This window comes from Gigantopelta aegis, chromosome 12 (genome assembly GCF_016097555.1).
Source record: "Gigantopelta aegis isolate Gae_Host chromosome 12, Gae_host_genome, whole genome shotgun sequence".
NCBI lineage: Eukaryota > Metazoa > Mollusca > Gastropoda > Neomphalida > Peltospiridae > Gigantopelta > Gigantopelta aegis.
The window spans coordinates 33024264-33044374 of record NC_054710.1 but is presented as its reverse complement, the minus strand read 5'-3'; the positions used below and the strand labels follow the sequence as shown (position 1 = coordinate 33044374).

At 35.5% G+C, this 20111-nt stretch overlaps 1 protein-coding gene across 1 annotated transcript; it reads right to left on the bottom strand.

The window, feature by feature from the left end:
- Positions 1-2171: 2171 nt before the first annotated feature.
- On the bottom strand, positions 2172-16705 carry LOC121385784 (techylectin-5B-like). Its single transcript, XM_041516568.1, has 5 exons — positions 16485-16705; positions 13525-13667; positions 4039-4135; positions 2816-2980; positions 2172-2443 (listed from the first exon to the last, which is right to left on the bottom strand). The coding sequence occupies exons 2-5, from the start codon at positions 13627-13629 to the stop codon at positions 2184-2186; spliced, it is 627 nt and encodes a 208-aa protein (XP_041372502.1). The 5' UTR covers positions 13630-13667; positions 16485-16705; the 3' UTR covers positions 2172-2183.
- Between the last annotated feature and the right edge of the window lie 3406 nt (positions 16706-20111).

Sequence of the window (20111 nt, the reverse complement as noted above, 5' to 3'; positions counted from 1 at the left end):
CCCAATAGCCGATGTATTTTTCGTGCTGGGTTGTCGTTAAACATTCATTCATTCATTCATTTGTTAAAGTGTCAGTATGTGTTGTTGGTCCGGGTATGCACCTTTCCAACACATAAGGCTCTTGTTTGAATTGATCCTACCTTTAAAGGGACATTCCTGAGTTTGCTGCATTGTAAGATGTTTCCGACAAATAAAATATTTCTACGATTAAACTTGTACATTAAATATTTTCTTGTTTAGAATATCAGTGTATGTATATTCAATGTGTTGCTGGCCGTCTTAATATTTGTAAGAAGCCCAAACTGGATTTTGTCCTCAAATAATTTCGTACGTGCAAACAAATATATTTTAGGAAATAAAATGAAATTTAAAGTAGTACAAATATTGGAACGATCAGAAACAGGTTTAATATACAGCCACTAATATTTTATGCAGAGAAATATATTTGATACGTAAGTACAATTGATAAAAAAAGTTTCTGTTAGTCGATAACATCTTAAAACTTGCAGCAAACTCAGGGATGTCCCTTTAAAGAGTATGTTTATTGAAAATCTAGTCTGAAATGATCGAGTGGAGTCGGACTTATGTCACGTCACCTATACTTTTGGTCAGTGACCGAAACTATAGAGATGTATCTAGTCATCATACATTGCATGATAAATAAATATATATACATTTGCATATATGTGCGTACCTATTTTTGTTTGCTTTATATCAGGATGTGATTCACAAACAGAGCATATCTTGAGTCTCATAGAGTCTCTAAAGCAACACGTCGACAAATTAGACTCATTATTATATGTACGTGACACATCAGATTTTCTTACAAAATTGCATAATGTACTAAACTTATTAAAAGAAGATTTCACCTAACTATGGACATTTTATCTTTAAACACAAACGAAGGAATTGAAACAATAGGTACAGCATTAACTGGTGATAATTCCAATTCACATTACTCATTAAAACAACCAGTAAAACTAATTACAACACCATTAGAATCGAATAATGGTCACTTTAATGGTGGAAATTCTGTCCAAATACACGCTACTGTAATGAGTACAATACTGGCCCCTAGTCATGCTAATTTGTTTATGGGTTGTTTTGAAAAACGTTCAACTGAGAATATGTGTTAAAGCGTCGCTTTGCCCTGATGCCCCTTCGTTTCAGTTATTTTAACTTGGAGATTAATCTGGACCGCCTCTGGTTAATTTCATAGGGATACTGCTGATGTACAGAGAACTGCGGTGACGCAGAGTGACACGTTACAAACTGAATTAATACTAATCTACTTGGGGTTGGCTGTCGTCCTAACCGAAAGCGTTTCAAATAAGATACTATAATTGTATCTGTTACTTGATTGAATATTAACAGGGGATGATAATATTTTATTAAATGTCTTAAATGTGTTTTAGTTTTATATTATTTTAATATATAGACTGTTTATAATTGGACTGAATATAATAGCATGTTTTATTTTCGTGTTAGATGTTTTAATATGTTTTTAATGTAATATTTGTATATTATATATGTCGATTCTTTATAGTCTCTCAAAACTCCATATGCAGTGGCTCAGTGCTATTTTATATATCATTGTTTTATTGATGTATGCTTTTTTTAAACCTGAAATGTGACTTTAATAAACAATTTGTCTGTCTGTTTGTCTGTATTAATAATAATCTCCTTGGGATTGGCTGTCGTCCTACAGATAAGGCACTAGACAAAGATTCATGAAATAAAGCCACTATATTGCCATATGCCCATTCGACTCTGCATTGTGTAGACATACTGGTAGGACCTTGATCACGGATAATGGTTTTATCATTTAGACTTTATTGAAAAATGCAGGCTTCTATACCTTTTAAAAGAAAAATCCACTAGCCTTGGGATCAGTTATTCTAAAATTTTACTAGCCATGATTACAAATTCTCTAGCTGTATTTTAAGATAATATAATGCTACTAAATAATAGTAATAATCAAATATGTCACCTAAAGGGGGAGATAGAACTTAAAAACACTAATATTGGGGGTTGGGTGGGGGCAGGATATTCATATTTACAAAATAGACGACGTCGAATATCACTAGCCACGGGAGTGGGGCTACCGTAATCTAGACGCCCTGAAATGCATAGAAACCTGCAGCTTATGGTATCGTGTATACCTAATAAAGAGCTTGGACTAGTTAGTAAATGAGCGGAGATGGTCTTATCTTCATCGCTGAGTATTTGAGAGAGTAATAGTATCCAGCGAAGCTATACCAGTTTACTCCGTCCCCGAATGTGGAGTGGTTTCCTCTCAGGTACGCGCCGTTTAGGTTGGACGAATGACAGTCATGGTACCACCATGCTCCTTTAAACAACTGTGCACAGTTAACATGCCAGATATCATGGTCCGAGTCTTTTGTCGTGAAACCGTATCCGGCGTGCCCTGATAGGGAATCACCTGAAAATACACCAATCCATACTATGTACTTTCGTCTTGAGCTAACACGTGTTAGCTACCGATTTGCTATAGAACAAAATAATGTGAACCAAGTAATTAAAATTCCTTTAATTATGTATAGCTATGTATTCATAATATAACACGTGAAATATGAGGCTGATATAGCTCGTTGAATACAGTACTTATATTTATATATAATGTGTACTGTATCTCTGACATTTGGTCACATTTTGTCAAATACAAGACACCATAAACCACATCGCTAGAAATACTGTTATCGCTCTTTTATCAAGCCTTCTACCACTGGCCTACACCCCATTTCATATAACGATTCAACAGAACAAAAAACCAAAGTTGTTAATACTACCATACCAGCATCCCCACTGTACGCTCCTACTGTCAGACGAAAATAGTCCTGTTCTGAAGCCAGCGAGAAGTTGGTGTACTGTGCGTACACACGGTTCCCTTCAAAGTCTTCCAAGTCAACCCGCAAGTCAAAGACACCCTGGCTAGTAAGTCTGTGGATAATTGCGTTTCCTAGAAAACGAAATGTGAATTATGATAGTCATAACAACGTGTGTTAATCAATTCATAGTGGTATCCATTTTCTATATAAACTCCAACAGTTTTATACATTCATACATACAGATATATATATATATATATATATATATATATATATATATATATATATATATATATATATATATATATGCACACACATATGAATAATAATTTTCTTTCGGTAAGGATTTCTTTACAAAAATGCAGGGATGAGTTCATTAAAATAAGATTACTCCAACAATCGTGTATACACACACACACACACACACACACACACACACACAATAAGTTTCTTTCCATAAGGAATGTTTTTTCACAAATGATGGAAAGAGTTCACCATACGAAGTCAAAAACAACTACAAAACTAAGACACGTTGACTATTTTATCATCAAATATTGCATGTGAAATATTTGATAATTTTCTTAGAGGAAACACGCAATACGTTTCCGTTAGTAGCAAAAACTGTTTTATATGCACTTTCCCGCAAACCCCACACACACAATCCCCCCCCCCCCACCCACCCCATCCCCCTAAAAAACACACAAAAAACCCAAGAACAAAAAACAAAACAACAACAACAAAAAAACACCACCTCTTATCGCGGCATTTAATATGACATTAGTTCGGACGCGTAAAACCCCTCTATATCCACCGAAAAGGCTCGATCTAACGGCGACGCAACTATTGCTGTCTCGGTCATTATTAATAGTCTCGGGGCGGGACGTAGCCCAGTGGTAAAGCGTTCGCTTGATGCGCTGTCGGTTTGGGATCGATCCCCGTCAGTGGGCCCATTGGGCTATTTCTCGCTCCAGCTAGTGCACCACGACTGATATATCAAAGGTCGTGGTATGTGTTATCCTGTCTGTGGGATGGTGCATATAAAATATCACTTGTTGCTAATCGAAAGGGTAGCCCATGAAGTGGCGACAGCGGGTCCTTAACCATATGTCCGACGCCATATAACCATAATTAAAATGTGTTGAGTGTTTCGTTAAATAAAATATTTCCTTCCTTATTAATAGTCTCTTACCTAACCAGAACTCGTTATTCAAATCTCCAAATCCGTCTCTGTATTCATTCCACGTTCTGTAGAAATCTTCCGACCCGTCCGTCCGTCGCTGAATAATCTAGTATTAGACGAACTAATGAGCTTGACAACTGTGTGGTTATCATAATGATGTGGTATATTAATGCATACGTAATTATTGCGAGATAAAAGTCAGATTCAGTTGCTACACATATTCAGAACAACAAAATGTACTAAACACACATACCGATATATTCTACGCAAAAAAAAAAAAAAAATAAAACATAATAATAATAATAATAATATAATGAATGAATGAATGTACGTTTAACGACACCCCAGCAGGAAAAATACATCGGCTATTGGGTGTCAAACTATGGTAATGCAAACAAATAAAGTGATGATCAACATCAATATAAAAATTCAAGATTTAAATAAATGAAAAAAAAACATGTAAAAACTGTGCAAAAATATAAATATCACAGATACATACTGACTTTTATTCAAAATTTTAATTTGTGCTGTATTTGCCATTCTCAAAGTGAATGTTACACCATTCACTACGGTGAGGTTAAAGCACGCGCAGGGGTAATACTACTACTACTACTACTACTACTACTACTACTACTACTAATACTAATACTAATAATTAACGTGTATATCGTCTATATACAAAGATGATGTTGGCCAGAATATCTATCTCTTTAAATGTGAATAACAAAATCGTATTCCGGGAGCAAAAATCGTATCTCTGCAAATGACAGATTCAAAAGGATGTTTCATGCAAAGTCATGATTTGTTTCATGTTCAGCTATCAGATGTCCATCCTTTGAGGTCTGCAACAGGATGTTTTGTGCCTCCTGCGCCTCCTGTAGCAGAATTCCAAGACTTGGTTTTAAACTCAAACATGCATAGGATACAGAAGGTAAAAATAGGGTAATGCATCGGGCATCATGATAGTCATTTACGCATCATATTGTGAAATGGCAGCCGTATGTATACCACAAAACGTTTTGCAGGCATCCATTATCCTTGGATTTTATATCCCTGATAATCAAACAGAACGATATGTCGACGTATGCTGAGCATGCCGTGAGTTATCTCAGACATTTCGATATACAGACACCAAAAGCTAAAGCAGATGGAATATTACTCGACATAAAATGAAAATTGACTATTGGAAATCTGAAGTAATTTCTTTTATCATAAATCATTATATTAAGGTCAACGTCGTTCTCCATCTATGTATAGATCAAGGTATGAAAGAGATTGCAAACTTTCTATACGTTGCTTTATTTCTAACAATGGTGGGTAAATCAATGTTAGATAATCAGTGATATTATTATTGAATGATATAGGATGATCAATATATCGCCACTGTTTCGCCAGACTCCTTTGTTTTGTTCTAGCCGCCAGATTACTTAGAAACACTGATTCATATGCAAAAAGAAATACATTATTTAATCTTGCAATTATATTATAATAGTATAATCTTGCAATTTTAAATAACATATTGCAAACATCTTATATAATATACCGACGGATCCTATTTTAAATAACGCATAGCAGCGAGGGATTTCCACGTATGTTTGTAATGTGAATTCATTTTAAAATATTGATGTTGGTTTTATTATTTCATAGCACGTCTGCTCGGATGACGTATTCATTCTTTAATTTATTACAATATCATTATCTATGTTCTTTAAACTCCATATACTTTAAAGGGACTTCGTTTCTATTTGACATGCATGTATTGATTTTATGTCAAACAACAACCACCTTTTGCGATTTGATCTTTATAATAATAATAATGGTACATTTTGTTTCAGATCAGTGATACATGCATCATATACACACCTGAGGCCTAATTCACAAAGGTCTCTTTGGCTCTGTTAGACAACAAAGCATCCTCTTTGCAAGTCTTTTAGCATTGCACTGCGAGATCGCAAAGTTGCGACAGTTTAGTGAATTAGGACCCCTGATTACATATTATACAGTAGCAGCTTGTGTCAGCAAATTTCGGATATACATTCGACGTATACCATACCATAAACATTTCGGATATACATTCGACGTATACCATACCGTAAACATTTCGGATAGACATTCGACGTATACCATACTGTAAACATTTCGGATATACATTCGACGTATACCAAACCGTAAACATTTCGGATATACATTCGACGTATACCATACCGTAAACATTTCGGATATACATTCGACGTATACCATACCGTAAACATTTCGGATATACATTCGACGTATACCATACCATAAACATTTCGGATATACATTCGACGTATACCAAACCATAAACATTTCGGATGCACGAAAATGAATATTATAAACAAAAACGTATAAGTATTGTCCGACTGTAATGATTAAAACAAACAACAACAACAAAACAGCTTTGATAGTTGGAAAATACGCTGTAGTGTTTAAAAACAATGATCTGTTACTTTAAAGGGACATTCCTGAGTTTGCTGCATTGTAAGATGTTTCAGACTAATAAAATATATCTATGATTAAACTTACATATTAAATATATTTTCTTGTTTAAAGTGTCAGTGTCTGTATATTCAATGTGTTTCTGGTCGTTTTAATATTTGTAAGAAGCCCAAACTGGATTTTGTCTTCAAATAATTTCGTACGTACGAAAAAAAAACATTTTATGAAATAAAATGAAATTTAACCTAGTACCAATATTATAACGATCAGAAATACGTTTAATATACGGCCACTAATATTTTATACAGAAAGATATATTTTATATGTAATTCCAATCGTTAAAACATCTTTGTTAGTCGATAACATCTTTAAAATTGCAGCAAACTCAGGAATGTCCCTTTAATAGCATTTCATAAAACGAAACAAAAGTAAACTAAACTAAAAAAAAAAAAAACCACACAAAAGAAAAAAAACAACAACAAAAAACATACAAAAACTTCCAAAACAAAATCAATTAAATAATAATAATATATATATATATTTAATCCATCTAATGCAATCTAATGGTCCTTAACACCTATCACCCGCCTGAAAGAATAAAACGTCAACGGTCGAAACGCAGTGAGAGCAATCTATAAGAAATGTGTAATTATTTTAAATAATGATCAATAGTACAGTTTTATCAATTCGCGTGTGTACACAACTCTAAAATGCAAGTTGACTCATAGCTTTGAGCACATTCATTTAACGTACTTTCGTACTTTCTCTTCAATAAAATGCCTTAATCAATGATCAAGGATGAGAAAACCAGACAGCCATCTCGTTGTGAGATGTAATGAAGAATGTCAATTTCATGTCTGACTTCAGGGTCCGCTCACTCCCTTTGTTGCGCAATTGATTATAAATATTTCATTACCAGGAACGATAACTCTATTTACGTGCCAAGACAAGACACGAATTTATTTACACTCGGGACGTTTCACAACGGCATAGGAGGAACATATACATATACAATTCATAACATTCACGTGACAAGATGGTATATGACAAAGAGCAGACCTATAGACAGGCCATACTTTCGAACAAGTTGGACAACCGGAATCTACATAAGATGATCCGTGCGGTCTGCGGCCCCGACTACGGTACGGTAGTCAGTACCCTGTTACGACGCCAACATCTTCTGCCGAACCTCCGGGACACTCCAGCCTCGCCGACGTAACAACCTAACGGCCTTAACGAGGCCACTCACGTGGACGTATAGATCGGACTTTAAAAACGTTTAGACCTTCGTTCAAAAATTCATGTCGAAATTACTTCTTCTTTTTTTTTAATATTATTAAATAGTCCGATCCACTCTTCTTTCTCTTATTTATTTTTGGACTGTCCTTCCAAAATGCTCCAAATTATATAAATATTCGACCGAGCAGTCAATTCTTTTTATTTTTGGCTTGTAACTTTTTTCTTTCTAATTTTAATCCTACTAATTTCTTTTACTAACTGCTATTTTCAAAAGTCAGTCCTTTTTCACCCCCCCCCCCCCCCTCCCAAATCAGGCGTGTTATCTATCCAATTTCATTTTGACTGCCCAATCTAATCTAGCGACCAAATTTAATGAGTAGAATTTTCTTTATTAATTATATTAATTACAGATGCGCATCAAAATGTTAAAGGCCCACTATTTAATTTTTGGATGTAAATTTCTAAATTGTCCCCTTAATTTTGTTCTGTCCCGGAGCAAGTCACTTGCTATCCAGAGACAGGCCCCGGGACGGACATGCTCAAAACTCTAGTGGTATATTAGCATGTTAAAATTATTCGCACTCGCACTCGCAAAAAAAAACAAAAAAAAAACAAAAAAAAACATGCTATGATATAGTGTATACATTATTATAGTGTATACATTATTATATTGTATACATTATTATACCACCAATTAGATATATGTACTTGTATATAAATTATATCACTTTGATGTAAGGTCATGAATTCAAGGCTCCCCAACCTTGACATGGTCAGAATGGACTGGGGAAAATAAATATTAAAGACATAAAAAATAAGAAGCTCTAAAACATTAAGGGTATAGCTATTGATGGGGAAAATTATGTTATAGCTCAACAGGCAGATGATATAACGTTTATTTCAGATGGATCATACGAATCGCTTGACAGTACCTTAAGAATATTAGATATGTACGCAGATGTTTCTTGGTTTGAAATTATACTACTCTACATCTCAAATTGTATGGATAGGACGCAAGAAATTTTAAAAGTAGGTTCTTCATCCAGCAAAATTGAAACTAGAATGGGGGGAAAAAAACCCACTTCACTTTATTAGTATAAACTTTTCACTGAACATAGAAGAAATAATTGTGCAAAATATGGAACAAAAATACCTGAAATATTTAATTTTTTTATTAAACATTGGTCAACAAGAACACTTAGTTATGGACAGAATTTTAGTTGTAAAAACTATAATTGTTCCAAAATAACACATCTACTAATTCCTTTACCAAATCCATCATTGGTACTGTTAAAACAATAAATAAAATGTTTTTCAATTTTATAAGGCAAAATAAACCTTGGTGCAACATTATGTGATTGGTGAAAATGTTAGACATCATACATTTTATATCATTGAAATTGACATGATAAGACGACTTTTTCTGTCACATTCAAAATGGATAACTCTATTTCATTATGTAACAGGTTTAACAACTAAGCAGTTAGTAATATACGGGGATTATTTTATTCAAATAATAAAAAAAGAATTTAAAAATGTTTTCTGAAAACATGTACCGAATAGCTGGCTTATATTCCAACATAATGTCATCTGTAATAAAGATGACATATTAAGTTCTAATATTTGGTATAATAACATTATTTAATAGACAAAACTCCCATAATTCATAGACAATATATTGAAAAGGGCATAATATTTATACAATATATATTACACGAAACTGGATGATACGTGGATTTTGATATATTTAAAGCAAAATATAACATAAGATCAAAATTTCTAGAATATACATCTTTATTAATGACAGTGAAATCTTTTATACACGAAAACATTAATTCAAATAACCAAACACTCAGTTTAGGAAAACATCCTATATTTCCATAAAAAAAACCCATTAAGCTCCTCTTAAAGGAAGCAAACCTGTTTATAAAGTTCTAATTAAAACACCTATGATGCTTTTTAGCTGTTCAGAATGGACAAAGTATTACAGTTAACCATTCTGCTTTTTGAAAGACCCAACACTGTTGTGATTCCAGTTTCAAATGTTACATAGAATTATACCAACAAATACATTTTACATAAAATAAAATTATTTGATTCTAGTATTTGTAGTTTTTGCTAACACGAACCAGATACACTTTAACATCTATTTGATCTAAAGTTGTCGAACTCTGGAATACTATAGAATACTGTTTATGTTTTTATCGTTCTTTATTTTTAATTGTGTATTGCCATGCACACATATATACATTTACATGTACGAATAGTTTACAAACAATAATGCTCATGTATTTTATGAGCAGTATACACGAAACAACAACAAAGGCAAAACAGGCATACATTAATATACTAGAACATTGTTAATATATTATATAATTAATATAATAGAGAGAAGGAAGGAAGGAAATGTTTATTTAACGACGCACTCAACACATTCTATTTACGGTTATATGGCGTCAGTATAATATAGAGTTACAAAAGAGAACAATTCGGTGGTCTCACTGACTTTGATTAACACGAATAGAAATCAGGTAAATAAAATCGAATAGTTTTTTAAAACTGTAACAAATCTAAAAAGATACATGTACAGTGATTCTAATGTTCTAATAAAAAACATAATGTTTTGTATGTTCCTCGCCCTTGAACATGCATTTTTGAAACATGTTTTTCAGTAATGTAATACTCATTCAACAAGGCTAATCATCGCGTAATTCAAATTTAAACAAATAGCTCTTTGTGGCCGTCATTGTATGAATACTTTTGTACTGAAAATCGATTAGTGATTCTTGTGTGGCACACAGTCTGAGTCTACACAGTGTAAAGTCGTTGAATTCTGAAGTACTATAGAAGATTGGTTAATGACACACTCAACACATTTTATTTACGGTTATATTTATGTCAGACATATGGTTAAGGACCACACAGATATTTAGAGAGGGAACCCGCTGTCGCCACTTCATGGGCTACTATTTTCGATTAGCAGCAAGGGATCTTTTATATGCACCATCCCACAGACAGGTTAGTACATACCACGGTCTTTGATATGCCAGTCATGGTTCACTAGTTAGAATGAGAAATATGCCAAGGTGAACAATTAACTCATCTCTTTGTAATATGCACAATTTCAAAATGGCCGCCATTGAACAATATTTGTTCATATCGTGACGTGTAAATGACATATTACAGTTATATAAAATGCTGGAATAAGGTTTTAGAATTAAGGAATATAATAATATATACTAATGGAAAAAACGTTCATGTGTATCATTAAAATATCTCTAATACTTATTATTTTACAATAAATCAAAACCTTTTGTTTGCCAAACATGTATTATTGATCTGATAAAAGTACGGTGAACCAGTGGTGACTTCTGAACCTAACGTGCAGTCTACCCATGCTTGGTGTATCGTTGATGACCTAATAGAATAGCGTATTGCTAAACAGTCATGATCGTTTTGTTTTTGTAATCACGTAACCAGTTGCGTACAGGTCTTCCACTAATTGTTCTTTATTCAGGAACGTTTTGGGATGTTAGACTTGTTGTTTCCAAATGATTCCGCAGGTGTACTCACCTGATTTGGCATTTTTCAAACGCGACGTCACACATAGGTTCCCTAAATACAAAAGATCTGTAGTACTCCTAACCGTTGATAACATCTCCACATACAATGTATGGTGTTACCATGAACACTAATGAACACCACAAAGTGTAACAACAATGTTTTGTGCCACTCCAACTTTAAGGATAGCAATTGCTAGAAGATGTCCATTTTATGAGAGGCGTGACATCACATTGATGACATTCAGATACCACCAAAAGTGTTTTTCTGAGTGATGAGAAGCCATACACTTGTTTTGTAGTCCAGTAATAAGGAAAATGACGTCAACCAGGATCACGTGACCCACAATGCGAATAAGACAGGCTGTGGGCATAAATCGTGAATAACACGTGCATTTGAGAGAACACCTATGGCATATAGAAGGGAATGGTCACACAGTCATTTTCTAAAATGTTCATGGTCACAAGTAAATACAATTTTGCATACATTCATTTGGATCATAGGAACATTTTTCTCTTATAACTTATAATTTGCATAAATTCAACGTGATACATCGAGCATCCATTCATATATTACGGTAATGTGAATTATATAAAATATGTTTTGAGGTAACTGAATCAATTATGAACATTTGAATTCTATTTGTACTTGCTGCAACATTAATACAATTTAGCTTGCCAAAATCTAAAATACACTTATACCATTCTTCAAGAAATACTGTTAAACACAGAAGAGTGCAATTGGGTCTGTCTATTTAGCATTTTCATTGTCTCCTGCAATTGAGTTTACCGTTACATTTGATTAGTCCCCGGCAGTCTTTTGAAACTCCCCATAGTGTGTTTCATATAGGAAATATTGGTCTTTTTTCTTTCTTTTTTCAACCCCAGTCTACTGGTGATGGCAACATTGGTTTTGCAATGGGAATCTGTTCTCATAGGTGGCCTGCCTAGTACATCATCCTTTTGACATGTAGACGAAAGGGCAGCTTGAGTTGGTGGAATGTTTTCTATCTGGAGATTCCAAAACAAATGTTTCTTGGTTTCATTTACTTTACATAGTTGTAAAGTTTGTATGTAGATAAACGCGTCCTTGTTGTTGCATTTACCATTGTTTGGCACCCAAAAGCCGATCATTCATTCATTCATAAACGCATACCATTTCGTCCATGTCCTTTTTCTTGGCACGTGTGACAGTTGGTTAAATAGTGGCTAAATAAATGGCGTATACGTCCAGACATCCCAGACAGACGTGTTCTGTATTCCATTGAAGGTAGAGTCTGTTCCACATCTAGTCTGGGTGCAAAAACAAATTTGCAGGAAAAGGTAAAGAAAATTTGGTTTCTAGTTTTTCTGAATCAGTACTCCCCCACCCGGAGATTACATGAAGTAGAAGCAATCCGCATGCCCATTGTCGTCTCAGTTTATTCGTGTTGGTGCATGCCTGTATGTACCACATATTTTAAACCTGGCCAAAAGCCACCCACAGTTCACATCCATCAAAAATAATCAATTTTGCAACAACTAAGATAATTACGTCTGTGCTTGTAGCAAATGTCAGGTACAGAAAATGTCCCTTTCATTATGGGAACTGACAGGGAATGTCGACATTGTATGCGACATATAGGACGACGACAGCTTGAAATCATGTTAGACAGTGTCATGATGGTCACAAGCGAAACAGCCATTCCATCAACACATTTCTATGTGTTGATTCAAACAAAAAAGGACTATTCAAACTCATTGCAAAGACACTGCTAGATGCCCCTCTATAAGGAGGCAAACATATCATGACAACATATGAGGGCACTGTTATCCAACAATTAAATCATTTGCTCATTCATGTATATATAAAAAGGCTGATCAACCGCATGCCCCTCCACAAATATGGTGCATACCAGCAAGGCTACAGATGGATCATGATATCTGCTACAGACACAAATCTCTGTAAAACATGTGTTGCATACCTGTATACATCATCACGACCGAACTAGTATGGCAAAATGATATCTTCATCCATGTACACACGAAGAGGCTATCGATCATGATGTCTGCTACAGACGCAGGGGTAGCTGCGGCAACAGTGAGTGTACTGGAATCACAGTTGAACATTATTTCGCTTGGGACAAAAAGTTAGCTGTTTCAACAGTGAGTGTACTTGAATGAAAGTTAAACATTATTTCGCTTGGGACAAAAAGATGATACGAAATGGAAGCTCGTTTAATATCCTATAATTACTCACCAACCAACCTCCGTCGTCTAACGTCATTTCACAATAAACGTTGATTGGAGCGCCGTTGTCACGTGGGACAATCTGATATATGCCACTGGTCTCGCTGTTCATCATGACGTCATAGCAGTCTGACTGGACGCCAGGGGCGACTTCTGAAATGTAGTTGATCGGTCTATATAAATATTTAACATTTCATTGACTAGAACAGGCCTGCTTACGTGCTTATGTTCATTAAATCTGAAACATACTAGTAGTGCATATTATCTTATTTATGTATTTACTTTTCTATTTATTTATTTATTCATCTATCTATCTATCTATCTATCTATCTATCTATCTATTATTATTATTATTATTATTATTATTATTATTGTGGTTTTGTTGTAGTTTGTTTTTGGTTCTCAAATAATAAAACTCGAAAAAGAAAAAACCCCAAATATATATATATATATATATATATATATATATATATATATATATATATATATATATATATATATAAAATGACGTTATGTGACGTCCCTACTACGGTTTGTTTGTTTTATTTAACGACACCACTAGAGCACATTGATTTATTAATCATCGGCTATTAGATGTCTCCCTACTACGGAGGGCCAATAACATGCCTTAAACTGTAATGAATATAACAGAAATACAATTATTAATTGAAGTGACGTTTCTTCCTAGCGTAATTCGGCTTCACTACATGTGAACCCAAACAATTGCTCTAAGCATATATTTTAATGTTTTATCCATGGGAGCATGGCCCGACCAGCTTAAAAGTTCATTCTCCAGAGACTAAATCCTCCTACACACAAACCTGCGCCGATAAACAGGACTTGTCTCCTCGTATAAATCAACATTGATACTTTGTCCAAAACTAAGGAAACGGACATTTTATTTGGCGTGCATTTGTCGAACATAATACATTATTTTTATTCCCAATATATAATATTGATAACACCGAAACACATGAGGGTAGTAACCTCTTTACCATATAATATCAAGCTTAATATAACATATCTGTGCTAAGTGTTATGGGCACTGTTGACAATATTTTTGTTTTACACTCATTAATTACTAATTTTGTTATTAATAATAATAACAAATTATTCTGTTCTTTTGTTGATTTTTCACAATCGTTTGAATATGTTGTATAAACTGATTTCCAATCACATCCTTTTGTTTGTAACACCGGTGTTAGACAAGGCAAATGCCTTTCACCTTTATATTTGCTATGTATATAAATGACTTGGTGGATGATATCATTGACAAAGTTGTTGTAGTGCATACAGGCATGCATAAGCTAATATTTATTATGTTATTTGCAGACGACATAGTTTTATTAGCTGAAAAAATAATTAGATTTGCAATATTGTCTGGATGCATTGTATTAATATACATGTAGTACAAAATGGAGGTTATGTACAAATGTTGAGAAAACTAAACTTACGATAGTTTGTAAAGGTAGAAAACTATCAGATGATTGAGAGTTTAAATACGGTAATTATCGAATAGAAATTGTACGCAGATTTTCATATTTAGGTGTTGTATTTACAATAGGTGGATTATTTACCGTAATTTCCTGCGTATTGCCCGCGGGCTATGTGATTTAAAACATCAAAACATGCCTCCTGCGGACTATCTGGCGGGGCGGACTATGTGATCATTATTCGTACTGATATGCAAAATACTCTCATGGGACAAGCGCACATAGGAATGTACCAAATGCCAAAGTATTTACAACAATTTGTGTCATTAAAATCTTTTCATGTGTATGATATATTTGACAAATTAATACATCATATTTTAAGCTATGGCTGCGAAGTCGGAATTTAGTCAGGGAACGGCACTAGAAAGAAATTATTTGAAATTGTGTAAGCAATTTCTGGTTTTGTATATGGCGAATTAGGTAGATTTCCTTTGATTGTGCATAGACATTATATAGAATTATTAAGTTTTTGGTTGAAAATTATAAATGTTAACAACAAGAGATTTACAAATGTTATGATAAGGAATCTTTTATATGCACCATCTCACAGACAGGAAAGTACATACCACGGCCTTTGTTACACCAGTTGTGGCGCACTGGCTGGAACGAGAAATAGCCCAATGATGCACCGACGGGGACCGATCCTAAACCGACCGCGCATCAAGCGAGTGCTTTACCACTGGGCCACGTCCCGCCCCCTCAAAAGTGTCGAAGACTAGTACTATTAATGCATACTTCAATTGTAGAGTGTCGCCGAAGTACGTTTTTTTTGCATGTCAATAAACAGTGCCGTGACATGATTAATTTTGAGCTAATTTTCAAAGTTACCAAATTCTGAACGTATTTTATCTGAAAAATATAACACTTTTATAACACTTGATACACTACATATTAAGTGATGAATATCGTTATTACATAATACAGTAAACATTACGTAGTCATATATTCTCAATTATCATACACTACATTAAACAAGCTTTTTATAAACATCTCTCTCTCTCTCTCTCTCTCTCTCTCTCTCTCTCTCTCTCTCTCTCTCTCTCTCTCTCTCTCTCTCTCTCTCTCTCTTTCTCTCTCATATATAGAGGATACTCCCCTCGTGTCTTGTGATACCATTATTTATCAGCACGAGTTGTGCTGATAAAGTATGATACCGCAAGACACTAGAGGGGTATTCTTTTTTATTATCCATTATCATTATTTTCATTTGTGACAATTGTTAAACAATATCAGTAATGTAAGTTGAATGTCACTATATTTGGCAGCGGTAGACTCGTTAATTAGCAGAACGACAGTGGCGTGACATCACTGACGATAGATTTAGTGCTGAAACATACACAGTGACGTAACAAAAAGAAGCGACATATGCTACGAGAACATCGCAGAAGATATCGCAAATTATTGTGCCAGCGATATCTCCTACAAAAGCCTTTAATGGATGATAAAATACAGTATATGATATAAACTGTTCACTTACCGTACGCCAGCAGTCCCACTTGCTGTACAAATGAATAAGAATAAAAACTGATGTTGTATACAGAACATAGGCCGTTGTCGTCGTTGTATAAGTATCCTTTACATGCCACGTCACTATAGCAGAATCTAGCACATTCCAGTATGTTGTTGACGTTGATTTCAGTCGATGGAATTCCGTTTGGCTTCAAGTTGGCATAGAGTGGTGACAGACGACTAATTTTGTTATCACTGAACACTATATTAATTGTGATAACTATGCAAAATAAAACACACAACATTTTCTTTATAATCATATCAATAATTTATCAACGGCAAAGTTATTTTCCTTTTTATTTATTCTAAATGTCTGTGTGTTTCTTTTAATTAAAACAAATGTGTATTTTATTTGCTTGTTTTGTTTCCATCTGAGTTTTCTTTCTAAATCAGTGTCTACTGACTCGGAGGTTTCAACAATTAATGACTTTCGACTTCTTTTTTTTCAGAAACAGTTTGTTTTTCCTTTGTTTTACTATTGTACGTGCCAATTTCCTATAGTACTTGCTGTTCTTTTTCCGTGTTTCAGAACAAATATATGTTGAATGAAAACTTCTATTACCGTCTGTAGCTTTGGAACACGTCCATTCTTTGGTACCTGTTGGAAAATGACTGCTCGCGACAATGGTTCAATGTAACATAAATAATGGAATGGGATCAATAGAGCATGTAGCATTTATGTGATGGAGCATTTCACGTCACTTTGAAGTAAAATAACTAACACAGTTTCATTGATTAATCCATTAATCCATCTGATTTTACTGTTACAATTACCTTCTTTCTTTTTCTTTCTCTTTTCCTTATTAACATGTTTACCACAGGTATTAATTATCATATACTCTGTCAAAAAAGAAACGCATAGGTGATAGGTAAAGAAGAAAGGTGTTTGATTTTACAAAATATCGGGGGGTTTTGTACAATGTTGCTGAATAACCATGTTTGTTAAAGGGACATTCCTGAGTTTGCTGCAATGTTTAAGATGTTATCGACTAACAGAGACTTTTTGACGACTGCAATTACATATAAAATATATTTTTCTGCATACAATATTAGTGGCTGCATATTAATCGTGTTTCTGATCGTCCTAATATTTGTACTAGGTTAAATTTCATTTTATTTAATAAAAATGATGTTTTCGTACGTACGAAATTATCTGAAGACAATCTCCAGTTTGGGCTTCTTACAAATATTAAGCGGACCAAAAACACATTATATATACAGACACTGATATTCTAAACAAGAAAATATATTTAACATGTAAGTTTAATCGTAGAAACATTTTATTAGTCGGAAACATCTGGCAATGCTGCAAACTCGGGAATGCCCCTTTAATGATCGTGGCATGGGACAGCATGCCCAAATGCACCCTAATACAAATTTAACGCACGTTGTGCGACAATTGCAGGACATCGGCGTGAAATGATCATATGTTGGCGAATGCACGTGAAACTCGGGGAAAAGATTGGGGTATGAATGATTGAATGTTTAACACACCCCAGCACGAAAAATACATCGGCTATTGGGTGTCAACCTATGGTAATGCAAACAAATAAAGTGATGATCAACATCAATATAAAAATTCAAGATTTAAAATTTTAAAAACAGTGTAAAGAACTATGCAAAACTACAAATATCACATATAGATACTGACTTTTATTCAAAATTTTAATTGTATCCCGAAGAAAACAAGGGGATTTGTGCTGTATTGGCCATTCTCAAAGTTACACCCCTGCACCACGAGTAGTACAGGGGGCACTTGAGCCCCGTGTATGCAAATGAGGTCACGTGACCTGGGCGTGGCCTCTTCTGATTGGCTGACCTACTAAGCGTGGGGGCGTGGCCTAACGACGTCACGGGGACGCTAGCCTTGACCTACTTAGAGTACCTCTGGGTTAATGACTTGGACAGATGTGGGTTGGGCATGGGAACCTGACCTTTGTGTCAGGAAACACCGGATGTCGACCAGATTGATGGGTGTGATAACCATCGGAGGCCCTTTGATGTACAGCCAACAGATGGTGCGGAAGTCGTTAATGACCCATAGAGTGGTGTCGAATGACGGGGGGTTTATCTGACTGTGACAGCTGTTCCTTTGATGTACAGGAAACAGATGGCGAGGAAGTCGTTAATGGCTACCAGATGGCAAGATAGCGTGGGTTTTATGAGTGTGTTAACCGTAGAACCAATATGGCGGTCGGCGTGAATGGCGGTGTGTAAACAAGGTGAAGAAAAATCAACCATATTGGTATTTAATTAGTTCTTAGAAACTTCAATTAATATATATTATCAGCCTGGAGTATTCCGTAATTGTATACAAGTGTGTAAGTCTGTTGTGCCTTTTTGTACTGTTTAAATTTCGTGGTAATAGCTACCGGGGCTAAATTGCCACTTTGTTTACATGTGTTTAACCTTGGCGAGTATTGCCAGATACACTCCGAGTACAAACACGTGGTTTATAATAATATAAATTTCTCCTGTTCCAACCATGTCGAACCATAACGATGTAGACAAGGTGTTCGACAAACTGGACAGAAGCCTTAATGCCATTGCGGTGCAACTGGCCATTGATAAATTAAATGCTACCGACACCTCCTCCCTAGATAGGTCGGAGGGGTCGGAATTACCTGATATCTCCCACATAGCTAGGGCCGACCGTATGACTTGGGACCCTCTGGGAGATACCAATATAAATGACCGAAACCACGCGCCGTCGTCGTCAACACCGTCCAAGCGTGCCAGGCGCGACACCCCACTCCCTGATGGTGGCCTCTCCTTCACGGTTGAAAGATACCTGAGGGGGGTGCCTGCCCGGGGGGAGGGGTTATCTGACACCAATAGTGAGAATCTCGCCCGCGAGCTTTCTTTTGACCGGGAGCTGGAGATGAGCAGGATTTCAGAACCGTCTGAAAATTTTCCGTCTGCTCCCAGCCCGTCCCGGTCCGAATTTTGCTATGTTTCTAATAGCTCGGGGGTGACTGAAGAGAGGTTGGAGAATTCAATTAACAATAAAGAATTAGACAACTCAGTTTTTGTTGTTGATAAGGGCGAGGTAAGTGCCCCAACTTCCGACTCGCCGACGCTGTCAGCCGAGCAGCCCTCCACCCCCAGGTCACCAACTCCTCCCCCGGGGTGGGAAGTTGAGGAGCCGAGAAAAAGAAAAGTGCCTGCTGCTCGGCGGGGAGTGGAAACGAACAATCAAGGTGAGAATTTTAATGATAATATCGGTAAAACAACTTATGCCATTCCAACCAGCAACCCCTTCGCCGCTCTCAGTGGGACCCCCACCCCAACTCCTCAGAACCCAATAGATATTCCAAACAACTCTGTAACTTCTAAAACAAAGGGTATTCAAAATGTACCGGGCCTGAGGAGGGTTATGTTTGGCAACTTAGACCCCACCCCCTACGGGCTCGAATTTCTGCAACAAACAGTAAAGGATATGCAGAATAGGGCCCCGCCGGGGATTTTCAAAAAGACAGTCTTCTTTTATTCAAGACTGTCAAACGGGCAGACTTTTATGCAAACAACTGATAATGCCCCCATTCTTATCTGGGATCTGTTATGAGTTTGAGGCCCCACCCTGATTGCGGCGATG

Excerpts from the sequence above, each read along its gene's own strand:
- LOC121385784 (XM_041516568.1), bottom strand. The coding sequence starts at position 13,629 with ATGATGAACAGCGAGACCAGTGGCATATATCAGATTGTCCCACGTGAC. Across the intron at positions 4,136-13,524 it reads TAGACGACGGAGGTTGGTTG|ATTATTCAGCGACGGACGGA; the intron begins GTGAGTAATTAT and ends GTCTAATACTAG. Across the intron at positions 2,981-4,038 it reads GAATAACGAGTTCTGGTTAG|GAAACGCAATTATCCACAGA; the intron begins GTAAGAGACTAT and ends TTCGTTTTCTAG.